The following is a 20,149-nucleotide window of genomic DNA, read 5'->3' as shown; positions in this document are numbered from 1 at the left end:
AATACCGTGGACCCTTACAACTTTTGATGTAAATCGATGCACATGCTGAGACCTTTGCCGTGTTTCTCACAGCTGACACAATCTACTTCCTTTTAGGTAAGTGTGCTATAATCCTAAGAATTATTATCCACTTCCATATGAATTAAAATGGAAAAAACATGGATCTTGTAAATTATAACTCATAAAAACGTTCCAGAGTAAAACAACCCAAAGCCAGAGCAGGGCAGGGACATGACTCACTAAAGCCCTGTAATTCTGGGCAAGGCCCATATATTTTAGGCTCTTCCTCAAGCTCATTATTTTTAAAAACCATCAGTAAAATGAAATAAATAGCCAGAATATAATCCTGGAAGAAAAGTTAGCTCTTGGAGGAATGACTGGACAACACAACTGATTCCCGTTTTCCAGCTGGAGACTAGGTGTGGCACGGCAGACATTTCTAGTTGCCTACCCAACATCCACTCCCTCTTTCTTCTTTTTAAACAGAAGTCAGATGAACCGTGGTTGGCAGGATGTAAGCACAGCAATCCCATTCTTCTTTGCTAGTGATTGGTCTAGGGGAAGGCATGTGACCTGAGATGTAAGAGAAAGTGTGTCAGGAGGTTTTTGGGAAAGATTTCCTCCCAGGTGAAAGAACAGCTCTCTTGTTGCCCTGGATACACTGCCCTCCCCTACTCTCCAACACATATGCACTTGCTGCCTTGGGACACAGAGTGAGGATGTGGTGCATAGAGCTGTAGCCTCCATCTGGTGACCATGTGACAACAGGAAGAAGGTGGCAGAGGGAAGGAAGGAGGAGCCTATGTCTCTGATGGCACTGTTGAGCTGCTGAACCAGCCCTGGAGTCACTTACCTCTGACCTTCTACATAAGCAAACAATAAATGTCCTTATAGTTTAAGCTACTGTCAGTTGGATTTTCTGCTGTTTGGAGTCAACTGCATGCAAACTAATTGATTCATGCATTGAAGGGTGAATGAGAGGCAGCAGGGCAGAAGCTATCATCCTGACCTTTTGGAGGATGTCTTCTAACATGAAGATGTGCTTTGAATTTTCTGACATCAAAAATTTCCATAATAATATCAGCATAGAAATACCACTTATTACAGTTGCCTATGATTTTCCTGATTGATTAGCAGGCAATTGAATGCATTCATTCATTCATTCATTCTCTTATTCAAACATTTCTGTGTATGTTTATTGTATATCTATTACTCACTGGGATACGGAGATACAGGCAATAGGATCTTTGCTTCTAGGAGGATATTGTATAAAGGGAACGAGGTCACAGCACAGGGTGATACAGGCCATAATAAGGTACTGAACACATCTGCCTGAAACATATTATTGTCTGGGATTGGTCTTACCCACAAATTAGAAATTTCTTTCATAGATACAATGAAAGTCACATTAATATGTCCCTAGGAATGATAGTCTTTCATATAAAGACAGGTAGTTTAAAAAAAAGCTGATCCTCACCCAGTTTTCATAACTAACATGTAGCTTCTACAATGAGAATGCATGACAAAAATATCTTTGTCCATAGGTAGCTTCTATGTGTTCCAATTTCAATCTCTGGCAAAGCCATCAAGTACGCAATTTATCCTCAGTTCTTCCCTGACTGGTGGCAAATACTCAATGACCTCCTGCCCTCTTTAATCCCTCCTCACTCTTAAAACACAGGGAAGGATCTGATTTTTCATCACTAATATTAAAAAATTGCACTGTAGCTGATATTCATTCATACTAAATAATTAACCCCAAAGGGCATTCACATTGCAAGTGCCTTTATCACTGAGAAATAAAGTCTTTCCTTTGTTTGAAAGCCTAGGAATCAGTAAGCAGGCAGAGGTGACAGGATGGGGTAGGGAGTGGGCAGGGGGCATACTAGGCCTATTCCCTGGCCCTGAAGACAAATGCCTATTAGGGCGATTGTGACATTACAGGTAAGAAGCAGAATAGGTGGTCTGTGGTCTGTCCCGTAGCAGCTCTTGCTCTGATGCAGTAGGTGGAATCTTCTGGCATAGAAAAGGTTCCTGTCCTCTCTCACAGGCTTCTTCAAGTCAACCAGTAGCCCCTCCCTCCTGACTTTGGGCTGGATCCCTTTTCCCACCTCCCCAAACTCAACCCAACTCTGTATCTTACCCTCCTTCTTTCTGCTTGAACACTCCTAGAGACTTATGCATATTTTGTTTTCTGGCACAAGTGGTGTGCTTAATAAATTTTTAAAAATATTTGAAACTGTAACCCCAAACACCCCCCCATCCTCTATCTGATGTGATGTTTTGAAACACATCTCTTTATGTATCCTATGTTATTTCTCTATTTGAGCTTACAGTTTCTGACAAAGAACTTTCTCAGTGGAATGACCCTTTTCACTAAGTCCATTACTATGCATCAAAAACACCCAGTCCAATCAAAATGAACAAAACTTTACAGATTTCACAGACTTGGACTAAAAGGAGGGCAAAATACCAATTTAAAAATATCTTACTTTACCTTTTATTATCTGACAGTAGTACTTGGCACAGTGGCTTATACATACATCCTTGAACATAACAGATGCTTATTAAATATGTATTAAATGCACATGTGGGAGGCTGCCCTGAGACGGAATACGAGTTTAATCTTCCGCATGCAATCCTCTCCATGAGCAGCTGTCAGCTGGGTGTCTGCTGGGACTCTTCCTGGCTCTTTCCTGCCAGCCCCATAATTGGCAAACAGCACAGCATGGCCCAGCCACTGGTCAGCAAAGAGCCATCTCCTAACAGGCAAGAAACACATGGCCCCGGTGGCTCTGGGTTGTTCTTAAATCCTGATCCTGCACCTCCCTTGGCTTGACTCTGATCCCTACCAAGGCCTCAGCTCAGTTTCTGGCTGGACCCCTTGCTGGGCCCAAGACGACTCCCTGCCATGCCTCCGAGTCTGTGGATAGTGGCCTCTCTCCTTGCTCTCTGGCCCAGATAGAGCTGTTTGAGTGGCTGTTCAAAAAACAATTATGAGGTCACAAAATCCATCCAAAGCAACCTCTCACTTTACATAGAGTACTTTCTTTATCTCTTTCTTCTATTTAAATTCAAATAGGAACAAACAATGAAGAAGCCTTTTGGAAAATCTGAGAATATGGAACATAGATGATAGAATCAAGAGGATGTTTCAGGGGTTAAGATGCTGTAATTACAAACAAATCTTTAAGGGAAACCAAATGTTGTTATCATTGTGTGTAGGTGAATGTAAAAAACACATGTTAAAAAACCACAAATTATTGGCACGGCAACAGTCTACTGGCACAGAAACACACCCCTCCTGCTGCCACTTGACACGAGCACATTCAGTATTCTGGGCATTCTCACAAAAACAACTGCTAATTAAATTCAGAGACAGTGGAGGCGGGGCAAACTGTCAGGTCTTAAACATTCTTACCCTTTCTGTTTTTGCCTCTTTTATTTTTAAAAGCCTTCAAAAGATTAGCATCCAACACTAGAGTAAATTCAGTGGCCATCAGACCTCTGTGGCCAAGGAAAAGGTTAGCAATGCGAGGCCACCTCAACAAACAGTGCGCAGATGCTTCGATTTTGTTGTACACAAAGTGGCCCTGGCAAAAGACATCTCCTGCCCTGTACTGTTATCATTATTGAAGCCAAACGACCTCTCATGGCATTTCCTGGCCGGGTGATCTTAGTCTCGTACTGAAGTCTTGTGCTCTCTCCAAAACACAAAACCTATTTGGTAATTTTTAAAACCATTGTGCTTTCCATGTCAAGAGAATTCTCTGAGGTGTTAAGTGCAGCTAGGAAAAGGAAGGGTGGGTAGAAAAGCCATTCCTACCACTAGAGTGGGTGGAAGCAAAAGGGGGTTTTAATACGAGCTAGGTTCTAAAAATTCTTGGAAGCACTGACCACAACTCCATGCAAATGCATTTAGCATGGAGAATTCTTTTTTGAAAATACGAATGTAACTGAATTAGTGCTGGACAGGTTATTATAGCATATTCCGCGTAGGGAGGTATTTCCAGCATCAAACATTGGCAATTGGTTTTCCATTTTCTTTGTTTCTGCTAAAGCCACATTATGCTGCTAGCCATCATTTCTTCCAGCTGTCCTTCATATAATTGTTGCTTCACCATCTCAGGCTATAATAATGTTTATAAAGCCATTGCCTACTGATGTTTACCCTGAGTTTCCTCAGCCATTTCCTCGAGGCACATGGAGTTCTTGTAAAACCCGTGTTTTAACATCCAGCAATACAGTCTTCCTTTGCTTCCAACAGGCCCAGCACTCTCACAGACTTTTTGACAGCCACTACAGGTCAAAACTATTAATCAGAATATAAAATAATAGCATAAGGAGAGGCGATAGAGAGAAAGCTATATACACTGCACACACAGAGAACTCAGGATAGAGTGGTACGTTGCTCATTAGCTGAGAGCATTTATGGTTTTGCTCTAAGGCTCACTGTCAGGGGGAACCTTCCAGGCTGCTGTACTAGCTCAAATGGGCTAAGAGTATAAAACGCTATTTGGAACATGGGAAAAATACATATATTAAGTAACTGTAATGCATACACTTTTATTATAGTACATTCATATATTTTTTAAAGAAAATATTTCAGTGATAAACAGCATTGCAATAAATCAGTGCTATGGGGTATAGGAATATGTGGCTAGGTATGTAAACCAACATTGATTCTAGGCTGTGAACATCCAGAGGGCAGGACTGGGTCTTATTCTTCCTATCATCTTTAGCACCTGGCACAGTCTTCACACATTGCAGCAGCTCAGTAAATGTCTGGTGAATAAGCGCATGACTGCATTACTGGTACTGTCCCTGCGGCCATTTCAAAGCTGCAGAATGGCTCCAGTGGTGTATATGACACCAAGAATAGAGAGAGGCCTGATAGCTGCTCTCCTGGAACTTAAGGAGGCAAGTTGGAAAGCAGGAACTTTGGGGTAGGAGGAAAGAATACTATTGGATCTCGCTTTGTGAAACATTCTTTTAATTTTAGGTTGTGAAGGCTCTCACTATGTGAGCAACAAATTTAGAATACTAAATACCAAAGGGTAAAGCTTTCTAATGAAATTTAGGGCACAGATAATATGATAGAAATTTGTTATATATCATTGATATTGAGTTACATGGTAATTAGATACAAACAATTCCTATAATAACTGTAATAAATTAGGGGTTTATATAATCAAACATAAACCAGTTTGTCATTTTCTCCTTTGTGTTAATTCTCCAGTTTCTTTAACAGTTTGAATCTGCCAGTTTCCCATTTACACCCTGAAACTCATACTCCTTAAAGGACAAAAGCCCTGGATGCCATCCCAACAAGGTCCCTCTATGTTTGCCGTCTGTGGTGCCCCTCCTCTCCCTACACCCCAGCCCACTCATCTCCCTCTGTGCCCCCATGTGCGGGTCGCTTCAGCAGTGCCAGCCTTGGGTGGCCTGGGAGGTCAAGGGCAGGAGGCAGCACAAACTTTGGGACATGAAGCTGTGCATGTTTGGCTATGAGCGCCATGACACGGTCATTAGGCAATCAAGGGGATCATACAGAGGGGTGAGGAGAGAACATAACACAACATAAAGAGACTCTTCAGTAACCTGGGGCCTTGGGGCTGAACTGCGGTGAGTGGGTGGCAGCAAGACCTTCCTCTGAGTCCTTCCAGGGCTTGTACTGTCTTCTATTGTGTTATTATAACTCTTTATGACACTTAGGAATTTTTTCATGTCTGTTTCCTTGCACTGACATCATTGTACCCCAGTTCCTAACACAGTGTAGTATTCTAGTTGTGCAGCCATGCGAGGTAGCTTAACAGAACCCAGGTTTTAAGAAACACATTTTATACTGCACTTTTGACTTATTTTGACATGTCGTAATGCTATTTTTAGAGATGAGTAAGTTTAATGTAGATAGAGAATGAGGTTAGGCATCTGTAAGTGAGATTTTAAACAGAGGAAAGTGCCTTAGGAATTGAGTAGTGTTTGAGAGGATGGGGGTAATTTGAGTAAAACGAAAGTTAAATGTAAAGAATATTTTGATATAATCATGTAGAAGTTTGGCTCTTCAAATTGGTTTTAAAATCTTCAAGATTTTAAAATTAAAAAAATAATTTTTTTGAGAGGCAGCTTGATGTCACAAAAAACTATTTTACTGGGAATTAGAAGACTGGCTTTTGATCCTGGTTCTAGCACTTACCTGTGAAATGGTTTTGGCCAAAGTTACTTATTTTCTCTTTGCTTTCTTCACCCAGAAATTGAGGGAGAAGACTGGAAAAAATGTAATTCAAGCATAGCACATGGTTCTTCTGGTTGATAACGTTTCACATTGTTATTATAATATGAATCCTGAACGTTGGTCTAACCAAAATTCAGTACAAAATTCAGTGATTGAGGGGAAGTGCGTATCATACAGCAGGGCTGCGGAAATTAAAGAGAGTGAAATCCTGAACTTCCATGGTTGAAGTCAAAAGATAATGTTAAAAATGGAAAAATCAAGAAGAAACTTAAGTATGCTATTTAGAGACATGGGGGCAAAAAACAAATTAGCAAAAAGAGTTGAAAGTGTTTGTCTCTAGCTGTTTTTCATAACAAGTCTTATAAATTTAATTTTTAAAATATGTAGATATATAAGTTAGATGAACCCTCAAGTGCCTCCCTTTCCTGTCAGACGGCTTCCTTGCCTATAGAAGTTTTTAAAAGCACTGGCTATGACCAGGCGTCTCCTGGAAGCTAAGGATACAAAGACACAGGAGACCCAGTTCTACACTTTATGGATTTTTCAGTCAGGTGTGCGAGGTAGACCTGTTCTCATTAATCAGCGTAGAGAGTGGCTGGAATGCCATGCTAGCGGTAAGTGCAATGTGCTAGTGGAACACACTGGAAGGGCTCCTAAGGCTGGGGGTCAGGATAAGTGTCAGGGAAAGCTTCCTGGAAGAGGTAATGCCCAGGAAGAATCTTGAAGGAAGAGTAAGCTTTGGGCAGCACAGGAGGCTGGAATTTCAGGCCAAAAGAACAGCAGTGGGGATGTGAACTGAAAACAAGGGTAGTGACAGTTTTCATGGAGAGCCCTTGCCTGTGCTCAAGCAGCTCTTACTACAGCGCCCAGTGCCATCTACCTGCATAGTATGTACTCACTGAGGTTTATGAGGATGAAATGCCTCATCCTAAACTCACCCATTCTGCCAAGTCTAAGTAGAATAAACTAATAGAGCACACAGAGGTTTATGTGAAAGCCCTAATAACCAAAGAAGTTGGGGCTCATCACTCCTAAACTTATTCTCCCTTATTGAAGAACATCAGGGAGAAATGCATTTATCATTATGGTATCAGTTCACCAGGAATTGGTATGTACAATTAAACAATTAATTAAACAAACAATCATCCTAACTCAGTATAAACACTTGGAATTTTTATGACGTGACACTCTTCCTTCCTGCTTTCTTCCCCCTAATCATGCCATGCTCTAACAGTGCACACTGCAGTTGCTGTTGTGTGTTTGTCTCTCTCTTTTTAAAGACAATCTCAGTTTTGAAATATAATTTAACTAATTTTACATATAACTTAACTGCAGCAATCCTAGGAATGCAGAGAAGCAGGATGGTGCATGCCAGCAGCCTAGTGACCTGAGTTCTAGTTCTAGTTCTGCTACTTACGAGCTATGCAACCTTGATCAAGATTCAAACTCTCAGAACCTCTGTTTTCTTATCTCTTAAATAGTAATAACTACACATGCCCTCATGGAGTTGTTGCGAGGTTCAAATAAGGCATGAAACAGTCGTGTGACTCTAGGAAAAGTATTTAATCTCTTTGGACTTCAGTCTTGGCATCTACAGAATGAAGGGGGTTGTATTCAGACATGACCCCTTATGTCATATCCAGCTTGAAACTTGTTTATGTCTATGTAAAGATGCTTGCAAAAAAAGTAAAGTAACATCCAAATACATGACGCAGTAAAGATGTATTATTATTATTAAATAAAGCAGAAGAAAAAGGAGAACTCGTTCTTTTTTAATGTGCACTTTTTATAAATTCCCACTAGTTCTGTTTTACTTGTTAGTGCATTTTACAAGTACTAACCACTTGGAATCATGGAAGTGAATGAAGTTGCCTTACAAGAGAATTTAGACTGAAAAGGGCAGTGGCCCAGGAAAGAAATGAATCAGCAAATGAGAGTGAGAGGAAGCAGATGAGAGAGGCAGAGGGAAGTCAGGAGGAGATTATGATCGTCGTGGAAGCCAAGAGAAGACTGGGCTTCAACAAAGACAGAGTGTGCTAAGTTCAAATCAAGTTAGAGCCAAATAAGATGATGACTGAAAAGGGCCCATGGAATGTAGCAACGTGGGAGGTACTTGTGACTTGAGCAAGAGCAATTCTGTAGATGGAGAGGAGGGGACAGAAGTCACATTAGAATGGGAGGTGAGTGATTAGAGGTCTGGAAGTAGAGTCAGTGCATTTAGATAATTCCTTTAAGAGGCTTTGCTGTGAAAGAGATGTGTTACATTAATAGAGTAACAGCGAGTGAGATCTGTGGGGTCCAGAAAAATACTGGAGTCTATTTAAATGATGGGAAGGATCTAGAAGGGAGAGAGAACGAAGATACCTGAGAAAAAGGAGTCAAAGGATGGAGCAAAGTGCCGGAGAAGGTGGGAAGAGAGACATGTCTTTGATGGGAGAGGAAGGGAGGTTGGTACAGACGCAGATTAGCCCGTACATCTGAGCTTCCAACTTGGGAAGTTGGAAGAGCTGCATTCTGGTAGCATCTATTCCATTTGGGAAGCAAGAGACTAGAATGTATGGGAGAGAGTAGCCTGAAGTTTGAAGAAAACAGAGACTGTATGAAAGTTATTATGGAGATTAGGCTTAAAAGACTTTTTTTCATCTCAAAAGAGTTTTTAAATTTCTGAACATGTTCCTTTAAATGGAAGTTTTCTGGAGCATAACCATCTGTTTGGAGATTATTAAGTATAGATAGATATGCTGGTTGTGAAAAAAAAGATAAGGAGGCTAGATGAGTGAAATCTAAAGCTATAATCTGGACAAACTGCAAGTACGTGGCCATGAGGACAGCCATCCTGCAAATGGTACCTTCTAGAAGTTGTTCCTGAATTTCCCAAACAAAAGGTGCTTTTATTCCTCTGGGCTGTCACAGCACTCTATCCTTCTCCATATTGTCCTTTATGCCACAACAGTCTTATCAACCTATATATGCCTATTCATCTGCTAACCTTAGGCACCTTGAAGGCAAAAGCCCATAGCCCATAGGTTCATTGCAGTGTGTCTTTCAATAAATGTTTGCAACCTTTGAAATGGTTATAGAAATCAAGGAGGAAATGTTATCTGATTTATACAAATTGGCTTTATACACGTTGAGGAAGACTCTCATGGCATATAGTGAGGTATCTTTGTAAGAACAAAGGATTTCCAGAAACGGCAGCATACCAACAAATGGGTGGGCCACTCTTAGAAGCAATGTACTCTTTATGTGGGCCACATCTCTACTCTGTCTTACAATTTCAAGAGAGCCCGATGTAGCCTAGCAAAGAAAATTCAAGGAAATGAAACAACTCCCTCCCCCTGCTCCTATTCTTCTTAGATACAAAAGACAGATAATTATCTAAAGTATTTCTCAATATGAACAAAATGGGAAAGTGACCTTTGAGTCTGTAACAGTCTATTCACGTCAGTGTTTTTAGCAGAAGCAAAGCAATGTCCAGGCTTAGGGAATGCTCACAGGAGCCAACTTTTGCTCTCCCTCATGTTACATAGACCATAAACAAAGAGAAATAGTTTAACAGGCCGCCAGACCCAAATGGCTCATAGTCACCCTTAGGGAATGATAAAATTCTCCTGCTGGTAGACTTACATAAACCAAGATGCAATGAATTTTTTTAAGGATACTCCCCTTGCTCAATAAACCTAAACGCTTTAAACCTGAAAGATGGCTAGACTAAGAGGAAAAATAAATCAATCTGGCAAGAAAAAGTAATCACTCAAAGTGTTGGTAGATTAACTAAAACATATAGGAGATCAAATGCAGTGATTTAAAAATCATATGCTTGCTAGTTAAAAGTCTCCATTTCTAGCTTTTTGCCTATTTTAAAACACACTAGAGGAACGTTATCTAGTGATTCGGCTATTTCATGCTAAAACTGGTGCTTCTGTCTTGTTTATATTCAAAATAGAAGATAGAATAAATGTCAAAGTCTGAAGCTTCTTACAGATTTATCTAATGTTTGGTGGCATTTGAAAAAAAAGCACTTTACCAGATAATAAGTCAATCAGGTTGATTACTCTGATGATGATGGAAGCCTTATATTTTTTCTGGAAAGTGATATTTCTAATTTACTGAAGCAAAATATCCAAACAATTAATTGCTTTATTCTATTTAAAAGAAAAAAGCATAAAAACAAAGAGGAGAAGATAAACAAAAACAGGTTGGAGGGAAGGAGACAGAGAATCAGCCTAGAAAGTCCTCCTACCCAGTCCTGATCTCTGATAACCACTGGCTTTACTAACAACTTGCTAACACAGAGCTTTCTCTTCTAAAGAACACTCATTTTGTTCCTCCAAGACATATATGCATATTTTTAAAATCTTCAAGCACCTGCTTGAATGAAGACAAAGGATAAGGAGGAATAGCAGGGCAGTTATGTTGTTGGTGGGCAAGATAGGGATAAAAGAGTTGAGGTATTTTCTGGGGGTAAGAGTGTACTACAATGAAGACCTAGAGTAAGAATAGCAGTTCTTTTAGAAAAAAGGTAATTGTGAATATTAGTAAAACAAAACCAAAATATTTATTCTATGAAGAGTAATTAGTTTTCAAAGCACTTAGAGATAACAGATTTTAAAGAAAATTACAATGCTTGTCAAAGTCAGGCAGATTATTTCACTTTGCATTCTGTTTAGAAATTTAATATTTGGGGGACCTGCTTAGGGTCATACACAGCAGGTTGAGCTCACGTGGAGTTCTGAATCTCCTTATGTGTACTGGTTCAGCTTTTCTGAAAAGAGTTATTATAATGTTTATTTACTGGTGAGGGGCCAGTACTGCTGTAGTGCTGATTATTAGCTTTAAGATAGCTGCTACGCTCTTCTTATTTATTAAAAGAAAGCAATTTCCATCAATCTTGGAGAGTCTGACCATGGGAATGGTGTCTCCCCTGGCAACCACAGGATCTTAGGTAGCAAGTTGGCCATCTAGTTTGTATTCATACTGTGTTGCGTTCTAGAATACAGTATAAGTTTATAATGCAAAGAAGACATTAAAAAACATTAAGTGGGAGGAGTGGAAAAATGTTTTCTTGGTATGCAAATGTTTTATATAAGCATATATTATGGATTTATATTTCCAAAACACCACAGGGATCCTACAAAACAACATTCTAAATAAATAAAACAAATAGAAATAAAATGACAATAATCAGTTGATTATATGTCCTGCCGTGCTGGGACAGTCCCAGTTAACGCCTGTTGTCCCAGTGTAATTATTAATAGCACCCTTTTCAGTCTCATAAGTGGAATTATATGATCATCCTATAATAACCAAGCATGTAGATATAATCCAGCCCTCTGGAAGAGTTTATCACTCCATTTTGGTATTGAACTAAACCCTATTTTCTGGCAGCAATTGCCAAACCCTAATACTGGGTTGTACACGTCTTGCCATTGGATAGGCCACATACACATGTGTCTATATTTGTTTATAAAGATATATTTGTCTATAAAGATATGTTTATTCCAAGCCCATACTAACAGCAATTTTTTGAACGCAGAATTTTTGAATTTTGAAATAAAAAATTTGAAATTTTGAGTTTTGTCCTCAAAATTCACAAATTTTCTGGTATCTGTTTCTTACAGTAACTCTTTGTAAGAAGTTATAGCATAATAGACACATTTCAGCTTTCTAAAGTACTTCTATAGGCTCTAGGCTAAGGTTGTCCTGACAGCTGTGGCCACTCACCCCAAATGCTGTTCAGCCTCAAGTCAGTCTTGCTGCTGGTCCCACTCTCTTTGTAGCTTAAGTCTAAACACTTAAGTCTAAACGCTTGCCTTTTCCCTTGGGAATAAGCTCCTCCTTTGCATCCCTCTTCCAGCAACAGGGTCCCAATTTGGTTCCCTAGTGCACGAATCTATGCTTTGGTTCCCTGCCTTGTCCTGTCTCTGGAGTTTTAGGGGTCCCTTGGCCTGATCCTGAACCTTCCTACCTGGACTCCCAGCCATTGTCGGTCATCACACTCCAGATTTTGCCTGTGTTTGTTCTTGACAGTGAGGTCAGACACTCAGGACTTCTCATCTTTGAATAGCTGGCTCCTAGTACAACGCCTGGCGCATAGCAGATTCTCAACAATGGTTGTTAAGTGAATGAATGATGAATGAATGCTGAAGCTTCCTTCTCATTGATTGGAGCTGGGTTTCCTTCCAAGTGCCACTTCCGCCCTGGCTCTTTCCACTGTTAACAGGGCTCAGGAAGCTACTGTTGTTCGCATCTGTTACTCTTGGATGAGAACACAGGCATAGAGTTTACAGAACACTGGGGACTGGGCAGCTGGTGTGTCCCTAATGTGGAAGCTGCCTAGGGCTGTACAGGTGGGTCGTGGCTGAGGCAGCGTGAGCGGGGCTGAAATTCACACTATGCTCACGTTGCCAGCAGTAGGCTCCGGGGAGGGCAGCCTAGAGAAAGTGGCTCTTTGGTTTGTCCAGGGGGAGGCCTTTTGCAATGCTTCCTCCCCAGGGGAGAGCCTTTTTCTAGTCTCGTACAGTGGCCCATGTGTGCTGGAAGAGGCCCCAGTATGGCTATCACTCCCACAAGGAAATGTTTTAAGTGAGTTTTGGCAAGTGCAGCTCTTAAGGAACAAGCACCTGCGAAGGAGTGCATCTACTATCTCCTTTCTTGTTTCTTATTATAGTAAAACCCAATAACTTTGCTTGAAAGTTCATAAGAACAGACTTCATCAGAATTTAAAGGCAAGAACTTGAGTATGGTAGCTGTAACTCAGATGCTTTTTACTGTGTCATTATATTAAAGCCTTCTTTTCCCAGGGAAGTGAGGTGACTGCTCTTGGCCTTGGGAGAACCAGGGGAAGCTCTTTCAGAGAATTTCCTCGTACTAGCTTCTAATCTACATGTGAAACCTAGGCATGCTGCGTGTGAAGAAAAACAGAATGCAGGGAGGTCATTTGCCTTGCCCATATGCACTTCTCTAGGATGATCAAATATATATTTTGTTCATTTTTAATAGAGACATATATTACTGCTACTCAAAAATGTCCTCTAATGTGGTAGTTGAAAGCACAGACATCGGAACCAGTTTGCTGGGATCCAAATTCCGGATCTTTACACTTATTAGGTGGGCAAGGTACCTTATATATAAAATGTGGATAATAATGGTACCCTACCTCTTAGCGTCGCTGTGGGGATTAAAAAGGGTTAATACATATAATCGCTTAGGACAGTGCCTGGCCACACTAAGTGCTCTATATGTTAGCTATTATTACTATTTTTCTATTTTCTGAGAGTGAAAAAGGTATTGCTTAGTATAAAACATTCATTTTTCAGTAGAGATGTGCCAGATATGTATCATGTTAACATCAGCATCGGGAAAAAATTACTCAGGATTTTAATCAAGGATATTTTCTGAAATTTGGATTGAACGAGAATTTCACACTCTGTCCAATTCTTATACTAACACTCATGATCTGCTGTTCATTTGTGACCTCACTCAGGAAGTTCAATGCTGCTGCAAATATTACAAATACCAAACTGATGTTTCCTAATGAGGTGCTCTGCCCAGAATGCAGCAGGCCTCTGTTGGGGCTCTGCAGCTGGAATGAGAACATTACTTCTGAGCTCCTGAAAACATGTTTGCTCTCAGCTGCAAAAGATGTGGCATGAAGGGGACTCAAAACATTTCCAGCCACATGGCTGCTCGAAGCAAGACTTGAGAGAAATGGATACCTTAAAAAAATGAGCATAAAATGTGCTGAAGTGCCAAGGAAAAGGCAGTTCTTTGCCCACAAATTCCGAGTTAGGATTTGCACTTCAATCTTTTTTACTTGTTCACTTGTTAGAATAAAACAATTTTTTAAAATCAGATATCAAATGTGAGTTTTCCATTTACTTTATATTTTTCTGAGTACATCTGGAAGAAGGAAGGCACTTCCAAGAATGCTAAGAAGAGAATGTGTACCATTTTTCCTCTTGCTAAAACTTCTTATAGAATTTTCCTGATTTATATATGCAGAGTAGAACAACAGAACCTCATCTGGCTGCTGAGGAGAATTCATTCATTCATTCACTCATTTACTCAGTGAATCCTGATGATGAGTGTCTCCCATGTGTCTGCGCCATGCACGGGGAAGATAATGTGAACAATACATTTATGATCCCTGAGCTCTTATTGTTTATAATCTAGGCACTTTACATTTATTATTTCTAATATTTATAATTCTCCATGTTAGGTATTATTATTTCTACTTTGCAGGCCACAAATCTGAGGCTTAGAGAAGTTAAGCAACTCACTCACTGTCACACAGCTATTAATTGGTGGATCTAGGATTCAAATCCCAGTCCATCTCATTCCAAAAGCTGGGTTTATTAGACTCTTTTTACTATATGACACTGGCTTTAAATAATGTGCTCTTTAAAGTTACAGAATTCAGCGTTTTATGAAGCATATCTTGGTTTAAGAGAGCAAGGGATATTTCTGAAAAGCAATCATTTTTTCCTTTTTAATATATATCAGATTTATGTAAAGCGATGAATATCAGTAAACAGGACACTGGATCAAAGGGCTAGTATATCTTTCACAAGGTTAGTAAAATATAGTATTTATATACTATATATATATATATATATGGCCTGAACTAGCTTTATACCAGACAATCTTGAACATGACCTATAGGCTCAATGCCTGGTGGTACAAATTGGGTAGTGTGATTTTCTGGCCATAGGACATTGGGTATATATTACATAATCTCTCTGAGATTCTGTTTCCTTATCTGTAAAATGGGGATATCATCACCTATCACATGGAGAGTTACAAAAATAAACGGAGGAAAGTATATACAATGCTTAACAGTGATGGGCAGGCCTCAGTCTTTTCCCTTTCCCCCACATAGGACACACCAGCTTTTCTAACAACGGTAGTAAAAGCATATCTCTGTTTAGCATTTACAGATAAAAATACCTCCAATGGAAATGTCCTAGAGCATTAAGATCACTGACTTTGATGCCCTGCTTGTGGTAAAACCTATGACATAAATGAGGATTAGAAGCTCTCAGGATATTTTCTGGATGACTCAGGTTTAGGGTGACTAAAGAAGGATTTGAATAGATAATCCCTAAACCACAAGTAATCTTCCACTTAACACAAATTAGGTAAGGATATATAAATACACTAATACATAGAGTATATCTACAGACTACTAAGATTTTCTTTTTAAATGTGTTCACTTAAAAGACTATTATTTGAAATTGTCGCCCTGAAAGTGTATGTATGTATTTCATTCACTCATTTAACCAATGTTTACTGGGAGCTCAGTAAGTTCAGGGCAGCGTTCTAGCACCAGGCAAATGATGATGCAATGTTTTCTCCCTTCAAAACCAGTTTTGAAGTCACATGTGGAATCAGTCTCATTATTTATTGATAAATGAATATCACTAAGAAAATTCAGATCAGAGTGGCCTTAGCCTAGCTCATCATAAAACTAGTCCTAGATCCCACCAACTAGGAAAACACATTTAACTATGCATGTCTTAGAGGATCTACAGTTAGCAGAGGAGCGCTTTCCTAACACAATAGAAAAGAGCCTTGGACTATGTCTGTAGCCCTAAGTACAGAGTCTCACACTTCCTGAGGCCGATCACTGTTAATTATGATGATAAAAAAAGATACCCTTTTTTTAGCCTTGGAAAACATCCAATTCAGTAATTTTTTAAAGCTTGAGATTACATTATTCATCTTGTTCAGGTTTTAAAAATATTTCTGATTTTTTCTGCCAATAACCAAGCCTTCTTTCCTCCTGGAGAAGAACCTTGATTTCTGAAACAGTTCTTCCCTTGACATAACTTGGGAGGTGGACGTTATTTCCCCCGAAAAGTAAACAAGGGAATAAAAACAAGGTGACTCAAAGGATGAGGAAGTATGTTTTTCTAGAGAACAAAAGATCCTTTCACAGTATGTCAAAGACTTAACTGTGAACTTTCCTGAATGTAAACACTGTTCAAATGGCAAAAGGAATTTCATCTATGTCTATAAAAGGTCCTGCACAATAGTTCTTGCTTGAAGCTACATTTGGCAGGCAGTAAAAATAATCTTTTCTTCAAATACTTTGCATACAGACCTACAAAACCGTTTTTATCATCTCAGGAGAGATACAGTTATAATTACCTTCAGAATAGCAATAGCAACACATAGATCAGAGCACAGCTAAAGGCAAGTGATGTCATAAATTACAAGTAACATCATTTATACTTAGAGTCTGCAGGAATAAAGAAACGCTTTATGAGAAAGTTGAAAATATTAGGTTCATGCTTTCCATTTAGCATTACAAGTTTAAAACTTGCAGGGCACTAGATTTTTAAAATAGACTTTGTTATGATCATAGAAGAGGACTATTAATATTTTAAACTGACAGGAATTATGAGAAATCAGTTAGCCAAAATAAATATTTAACTTTTCCTACTTTAAAGTTTTATTCTTTACAAGTCTCCTAGATCTAATAAGTTTAAAATTGATACTGGTAATTATGTTCATAATACTTAATAGAACTATATGCTATAACCATATGATATAATTATTATGGAAAGGCCAGAGATCTTTCCTTCCCCATCTGCAGATTTTGCAGGCATTTCATTATCACCATTATCAGCCCAAATCCTACTGCAGCCAACTGCTGGGGTTCTTTCTCCCATCATTATAGGATTGCACAATTCCTAGGAAATAATGTATAAGGAGTAAAACTCATGGTCAGAGGATGTTGAGATTTTATTTTGGGTTTTCTAATTTCAAGTAATGAGTATAAAATTAGAACGAGATGTTCTCCAAGACCCTGTGGGGTGGGGTGAGAGAGTGGGGGCAGTGGCAGGGTTACTGTGCCTGAGATCAGCATCTGTGTGACATTCCCCCTGTACCTACACTTCCATGGATCTGGGTAGGGTCAGCTCTTTCAGTATCATGGAAGGAATGTGTCATTTAGTCAAATCCTTGAGAAAGGAGCTTGTTGCTTCCTCAGAGTTCCTGGGAGAGTGGAGGGCACAGAAGAGCTCCTGAATGATTTATTCCATGTGGAAGAAAGAGGGTATAACATTTAGAGAGGGCACTGACATCTCCTGGAGGCCACTCTTGGCCAGAAAGGGCCCAGCGCTTCTCCTGGGGTAGGAGCTTGAGATTTCAGGTTTCTGGAAGGGACTGAGTTGAGCAGAGGAATCATAGGTCCATGCTCTAAAAATAGTAAGAAAGATTGATCCCTCCCTGCCCAATTCTCCCTTCCTCAGTTCCTCTTTCTTCAGGAAAGGAAAAGTCCTAAAAATACAGAGCTGTCTTTTCAACTTCTGCCATGAAGTAAACACATAATCTCAGATAAATCGTGTAATCTTTCTGGGGCTGTTTACTCATCAGGATTGCTTTGTGATCTGTCAGGTTCCTAAAATTAATAACACTACTGAACATTTACTGGGCACTAATATTTGCCATACAGTGAAATATATTCTATGCATGGATTATCTCATTCATCTTTATAGTTCCTCTTTCAAGTTTTATCATTCCCATGTAATGTGTAGAAACAGGCTTGGAGAAATACAGTAAGTTGCTCATAGTCACATAGTTAGTATGAAGAAGTGGAGCCAGGATACAAAGGCTAGTCTGTCTGACTCCAGAGTTGGTCCTTTTATGAGTTATGCCAGATTGCCCCCATTCCATGATTTTCACAATAATAAACAGGTGTGAGTCATGTGTTAAAAAAAAAAGGGAACATTAGGCTGGGACAGGAAAAATAAACTAGACATAATCTATAGCTTTGCTCCTTGTAAGAGAGGAAGTTTGGCCCCTTCCTTCAGCTTTTGTCTGCCATATCATCCTTCCTAGCATCTGGCAGGGAGGAATTGCCAATCTGACTTGGCAAAGACCACGATATCCATTGGACTACATTTTCCAAGTGTGCAGAGTCACTGTGCATTAAAAGTGTAATAGGGGCCAGCCGGTGGTGTAGTGGTTGAGTTCGTGAGCTCCATTTCAGCAGCCGGGAGTTCGCGGGTTCAGATCCCAGGCGCAGACACGCCCACCGCACATCAAGCCATGCTCTGGTGGCATCCCATATGCAAAGTAGGGGAGGATGGGCACGGATGTTAGCTCAGAGCTAACCTTCAGCGAAAAGAGGAAGATTGGCAACTGATGTTAGCTTAGGGCCAATCTTCCTCACAAAAAAAACAAAACAAAACAAAACAAAACAATGTGTAATAGTCTCCCAGGTGAAGTGAGCTGACTGGTATACAACTTATTTCCTTTAAGGTGACCCAGTTGGTCTTGTGTGTGTGTGTGTGTGAGGAAGATTAGCCCTGAGCTAACATCCATTGCCAATCCTGCTCTTTTTGCTGAGGAAGATTGGCCCTGGTCTAACATCTGTGTCAATCTTCCCCTACTTTGTCTGGGACGCCGCCACAGCGTGGCTTGATAAGCGGTGCACAGGTCTGCGCCCGGGATCCGAACCTGTGAACCCTAGGCCACAGAAGCGAGCACGCGAACTTAACCGCTACACCACAGGGCTGCCCCCCAAGTCAGTCTTTTTCTTTCTGCTCTGCCTCTTCTGTGCTTATACCTGAGAAGGGAGGTCAGGTTGGGGCTTCTGTAGGTATGGCTTAGAGTTTCAGCGAAGGAAGCAAGAAGCCCTCCTTCAGCCTCCAGGCCCAAGTTTTGCTTTCTCTGTTTTTACTACTCCTGCATTGAGGGTAACTGGGTACTGGTGCATTTACTAATGAATTAATACAAATTTGTTGGTATTTTCTGTCCCATTTGGGCTGTCTTCTGGAGTTTATAGTTCCCTTGGTCTGGAATCCTGAGGAAAGAAGGCATAAGCAATGGAAAGACATTTCTAGGTCCTAGCCTAATATCATCTAACACTCTCAAGACCTCAGGTGGCCTATAACAAGCACAGAGATTGAGTTAGTGACTTAAAAACTATCCACAAGGGGCCAGCCCTGTGGCGTAGCAGTTAAGTTCATGCGCTCCGCTTTGGTGGCCCAGGGTTCGCGGGTTCGGATCCCAGGCGCGCACTGACGCACCACCGCTTGCCAAGCCATGCTGTGGCAGCGTCCCATATAAAGTAGAGGAAGATGGGCACAGATGTCAGCCCAGGGCCAGTCTTCCTTGGCAAAAAGAGGAGGATTGGCATCAGATATTAGCTCAGGGCTAATCTTCCTCACACACACACACACCCACCCACCCACACACACACACACACACACACACACACACAAACTGGCCACAAAATAAAGTCCAGGCCCAGATGGCTTCATCACTGAATTCTACCAAACATTTAAAGAAGAACTAATGACAATTCTTTACAAACTCCCAGAAGAGGAAGGAACACTTTTCCACTGATTCTATGAAGCCAGCATTACCCTACACCAAAACCAGAAAAAGATATTACAAGAAAAGAACACTATAGATCAATGTCTTCTATAAATATAGATGCAAAAATTCTCAACAAAATAATAGCAAACTCAAATCCAGCAATATATTAAAAAAGGATTATACACTATAACCAAGTGGGTTTTATCTCAGGAACACAAGGTTAGCTTCACGTGAAATTCAATTAATGTAATATACCACATTAACAGCATAAAGGAAAAAAAAAACATGATCATCTTAAGAGATGCATAAAAAGCATTTGACAAAATTCAACACTCCTTCATGATAAGAACACTGAACAAACTAGGAATGGAAGGGAAGTTCCTCAACTTGGTAAAGGGCATCCACAAAAACCCATAGCTAACATCATACTTCATGGTGAAAGACTGAGTGCTTTCCCCCTTGACGAGGAACAAGATAAGGATGTTCGTGAAACACCTATTTAACATTGTACTGGAGAGTCTAGCCAGGACAATTAGGTAAGAAACTGAAATAAAAGGCATTCAGATGGGAAAGAAAGAAGTA

The 20,149-nt window shown here is 40.1% G+C and overlaps 1 protein-coding gene across 3 annotated transcripts in view; it reads right to left on the bottom strand.

Moving 5' to 3' along the window:
• Nucleotides 1-20,149, bottom strand: part of VWA8 (von Willebrand factor A domain containing 8) — a 354,390-nt gene that overhangs the window by 52,092 nt on the left and 282,149 nt on the right. The window contains exon 38 of one of the 3 annotated variants that reach the window (XM_058548244.1): nucleotides 470-573. The exons of the other annotated variants lie outside the window; for them this stretch is intronic. Coding sequence (XP_058404227.1) covers nucleotides 490-573 — 84 coding nt within the window. The 3' untranslated portion in view covers nucleotides 470-489. Of the gene's footprint in view, nucleotides 1-469; nucleotides 574-20,149 lie in introns of those variants that run through there. 3 annotated transcript variants of the gene reach the window in all.

This window comes from Diceros bicornis, chromosome 9 (assembly GCF_020826845.1).
Source record: "Diceros bicornis minor isolate mBicDic1 chromosome 9, mDicBic1.mat.cur, whole genome shotgun sequence".
NCBI lineage: Eukaryota > Metazoa > Chordata > Mammalia > Perissodactyla > Rhinocerotidae > Diceros > Diceros bicornis.
Note: the sequence above shows the minus strand (reverse complement) of the source record. Positions and strands in the feature narration are given on the sequence as shown.